Genomic DNA, 4,490 nt, shown 5'->3' with positions numbered 1-4,490 from the left:
GTGCACACTGAACTCCAAGCATCACCTTTTAAAAAATGTTCTGAGGCTACTCCCCATCAGAGAAATTCCCACCAGCTCTTCACACAGCCTCTGCTCTCTTTGGCTGGTTTTTCTCTCTACGCAGTCCCCCTCCTCTGACTTCTTTTCATGTCTCTCTCTCAGTTTTCCTCTACTAAGAGCAAAACAAAACCCCTCTTACAGTCCTGTGCAGCACAGTTTAGCAATCGCCCATCTAGTCGGTCCTCTTTCTATCCTCTATCCATCTTATATTCTGCATACATTTCAAAGCAAATTGAATACATTGGAACACTTCCCCTAAACACATCATTTCTATCATTAACCAGAGGTGAAGTTTTGTTTACATTTTTTCCTTTGGAGGTAATATTAGTATATTGGGAAATGTACAAATTTTAAGTGTACATTTGGTGAGTTTTGGCAAATGCATACAACTGTGCAACCCAAACCCCCATCAAAATATACATTACTGTTATCCCAGGAAATTCCCTCATGTCCCCCCAGGGACAAAGGGACAACCACAGTTTCTAGCTGCTTTTTACACCACTGTTTTATAAGTCAGTTCCCTGGTCCTTACCTGTACCTCTATCATTGCTGCTGAATAAGCCCACCCAAAGATTTTCCTTTTTTTTTGAGAGAGTCTTACTCTGTCAACTGGGCTAGAGTGCAGCGCAGTCATCATAGCTTACTGTGACCTAGAACTCCTAGGTTCCAGGGATCTTCCCGCCGCAGCCTCCTGAGTAGCTAGGACTACAAGTATGCATCATCATGCCAACCTAATTTTTAAATTTTTTTGTAGAGACAGGGTTCTCTCTATATTGCTCAGGCTGGTCTTTAACTCCTGGCCTCAAGCGATCTTCCTGCCTTGGCCTCCAAAAGTGCTGGGATTACAGACATGAACCCCATCCTGTGATTTTTTAAAAAAATAATAATGTCACAGTTCAGTCCACGGCTGGACTTCGAAGTGTTGCCCCAGTTCTTGGGCTCTTGGTGTGGAGGGACTGCAAGCCTTGGCCCGAGCAATGGAGAGAGATGACGGACATTCGGCAACTATGCATGAAGAATTTATTGTGAGTAAAGTTTAAAGGTGCAAAGCGAAAGTACATTTCCTAAGGGTGAATGGGTCTGTCTCGGCAGGTGGAGAAGATGCTAGCTACCTCTGTTTCTCTTTTTATATGCGTTATGTTTAGGTAAAGGTTAGTTATAATTAGGACTGAATTCCTTTCTATGCTTGGACATGACTTAAAGGTTATGTTGTATGTACTGTGGGGAAAGTTCCATTTCCATTCTCTGACTGGTAGTCAGTGTTCCACAGCCTAATTACCCCATTTTTTTTCAATTTGAAAGCAATCACTCTTTATTAACTGACCAGATCACAAAAATAATCATGGTAGATACCTTAGTTCATTCTTCTAATACACCTGTTGATCTGGTCTTCCCCGTGGCCAGCATCTCCACCTTCTACAAAATGGGTTGCCTTTTTCTTCATTCCACCCCATGGAGATGATAACTTGAAGGGCCACAGGAAGTTATTTGCTTCTTTGAAGTGTTTTCCAAGAGTACAGATCTCATGAATCAGATCCTCCATGCAGATGATGCCATATTTACTGAGATCGAGCAATCAAAGCGTTATCTGTCAACACAATTTGCCATAACCACCCTTGTAGATTAGTTCATTTACTGACTTCAGGTTTGGGTGCCCACATGCAATATGTGGTAACTGAAGCCTTGTTGAGCTTAACAAAAGTTCCTTGGAGGATTTGGAGAAGGCAAAGAAGTTGCAACACCTTTCAGACCTTTGGGCTCACACAGATGATACCTCTGATCCTGATGACAAATGCAAATTTGGGTTCTGCAGGTACACAGAAGTTGCCAGCTTTTCTTGCCATCCTAGCCATTGGAATCTCAGTTCTGTACATCTGCCTGTATTCCTTGTGATAATGCTTAGCTTTTTCTTTGATAAGCTTTCTCCTGGCCTTTTGCAGCATCTTTTGGGCAAACTTCTTTCTCAGGTGTTTGATCTTCAGCTCTGCGAAATTCCTTCGCTTTTTCTTAAGGGTTTCTGCCATGACAGGAACCTTCTTTTTCTTCTCTTCGATACTCTCCATGGTTCCAGTCGGAAAAAAGGACCCCATTCTTTTTTTATTTTTTTGAGACAGAGTCTCACTGTGTTGCCTGGGCTAGAGTGCCATGGCATCAGCCTAGCTCACAGCAACCTCAAACTCCTGGGCTCAAGCGATCCTCCTAGCCTCCCGAGTAGCTGGGACTACAGGCATGTGCCACCATGCCCGGCTATTTTTTTCTATATATTTTTAGTTGTCCAGCTAATTTCTTTCTATTTTTAGTAGAGACAGGGTCTCGCTCTTGCTCAGGCTGGTCTCGAACTCCTGACCTTGAGCGATCCACCCACCTCGGCCTCCCAGAGTGCTAGGATTACAGGCGTAGCCCTCAGCTTTCTATACCTCTATTAAGTTTGGTTTCTTTTTCATAGCTGAAGTTTTTTTCCTGATTCTTACAATATATTGGGGTGGGTAAATTACCAAATATATAAAACAAATCATCTCCAGCCTAGCATGGCCATCTCTACCAGGCTTGGAATTTACCTGGACATTAGGCATTCATTCTTCAGGAAAATGAACTCGACCTTCTATTTCAGGAGCTGTCATCGACTGGCCCACAGATGAGGGCAAGGAAGTATGGGGTTACGTGACCGTGCGTGAGGATGCCCACATGTTCTGGTGGCTCTATTATGCCACCAACCCCTGCAAGAACTTCTCAGAACTGCCTCTGGTCATGTGGCTTCAGGTAAGGTAGCTTCCCTGCCTGGCCTGAGGTTGAGGCCCGGTCTTCCTCACTGTGCTCTTTGCTTGCTCTTGAGGGCTGGTAGCTCAGCCGTGAGGGACTGATTCGGTCCAGCAGGCAAGCCTGGGGGTTGGACATCCTTCTGAGACAGGCTGTGGCAATAGTATAGCCAAGGAGGCAAAATCAGATGATCAGGGACTTCTGGCCTTTTGCTGGGATTTGTTTAGATGGAGTCCAGACAACTGTGGGAGCCCTCACTGAAAACTTCAGTTACTATATTTGACTACCTACTAATAAAAAGTGTTTTGAAGATTCCAAAGCAAAGACTGAGGTACCCTGACCCTCTCCCTCCCCATACTCCTTTCCTGGACTCTAACTTCTTACTCCCAGAAAATCTGATCTTTTGACTATACCTAGCCTTCTGCATTTTAGTGTGAATGTGAGGCCCTCCCCTTCCTCCTCCGTGTGCTTGCATTTTAACCCTGAGCTCTGGTGGCAGGATAGAAGGCAGGGAGCTGGTTGAGAGGTATTAAGGGGCAGGCATTCCTGAAGTAATCCGTTCAGGAGTGGCCCACATGCACCCAGAAGACCAGTGTCTAGGGATGAGTAAGGAACATGGTCTTGCTTCAGCCTCTGGGAAATGTGTGCCTGGCCCAGGCTGCTCACCAGGAAATAGGGGTCCTGGCACTCACTTTCGTAGGGCGTGAGTGAGACTTCCTCCAAAATGCCAGTCTTTCTAAGCAGCCTCCCGGTGCCCAGGCTTTGCCTCCCCAGCCAGTCAATGCAGATTCTCTGGGGACAGGGTGGGGAGGAACAGCTTTCAGGGAAGGACCTTTCTCTCTTGGGATTATCACATGTGCCACTTCTGGGGGCTGGAGGTGGGGCTCAGCCCCCAGGGTGCAGCTACGGAAAATGTCCCAGAGGAAGAGCCCACGTGCATCAGCCTGGGGAGCTCCGGCTCTGTCGCCTCGAGCTGCTGGAGATGAAGGTGCAGCATGTCGGCAGCAAGAGCCGGGCAGGGACAAGCCCAGGCCTGCTGGTCAGGAGCCCTGGGTTTTCAACGCCCTCCTGCCACATATAGCCATGACGAGACACTTCCTTCCCTGGGCCTGGGTTTTCTAATCTGGGGATTTCGATAGTTTTCAAACTTTTTATTAATCAGCAGAACTTTTTTCATCCCCCAGTGAGAGTTTACATGTGGGAGGCAAAGCAGATGAAAGCAGAAGTGCTGAGGCCGGGGGTGCCGGCGGGGCCCAAGTTCCACCCATTTAGTCTCCCCTTTGTCCAGGCTGCCCCAGGGACACTTTCTAGATTGTCAGGAAAACAATTTGAAAAACACTGAATTTCAGAAGTTGCAAGCTATCCTTCTGGTTGACTGCAGAGTGGAATTGTTATTTTAATTGAATTAGTTGCCAACATTCTAAAATCAGGACATCTTCTTCCTCTTTCTAAAAATTAGGCTTTGGAACCTAAACTCACTGTCCCCACAGCTGGGTGGTGGCGGCCCCTTTCAGACAGGGCCAAAGGGGCCAGGAGCTCCTGGGGGAGAGGGCTCCTCTTTTCCCTGCCTGACCCCTAGAAGCTGTCCCCTTGGTGACCTTCGGTTAGGTTAACCTTTTGAGCTGAGATACCATTTGAAGATTATCAGCTGAAAATGCTAAATTGCTTTTTTC

General features: G+C 46.6%; 1 protein-coding gene and 1 pseudogene across 1 annotated transcript in view; one reads left to right on the top strand and one right to left on the bottom strand.

The window, feature by feature from the left end:
• Positions 1–1,343: 1,343 nt before the first annotated feature.
• LOC105827496 lies at positions 1,344–2,123 on the bottom strand (annotated as a pseudogene).
• A 551-nt stretch (positions 2,124–2,674) lies between these two features.
• The window catches only part of SCPEP1 (serine carboxypeptidase 1), a 64,077-nt gene continuing 62,261 nt past the window's right edge, over positions 2,675–4,490 (top strand). Inside the window, exon 1 of the mRNA XM_012665672.1 lies at positions 2,675–2,820. Within this exon, the coding sequence (XP_012521126.1) occupies positions 2,746–2,820 (75 nt within the window). The 5' untranslated portion in view covers positions 2,675–2,745. The remainder of the gene's footprint in view (positions 2,821–4,490) is intronic.

Source organism: Propithecus coquereli, unplaced genomic scaffold (assembly GCF_000956105.1).
Source record: "Propithecus coquereli isolate 6110/MARCELLA unplaced genomic scaffold, Pcoq_1.0 Scaffold121, whole genome shotgun sequence".
Classification (NCBI taxonomy): Eukaryota; Metazoa; Chordata; class Mammalia; order Primates; family Indriidae; genus Propithecus; species Propithecus coquereli.
This window is presented reverse-complemented; position numbering and strand designations above follow the sequence as displayed.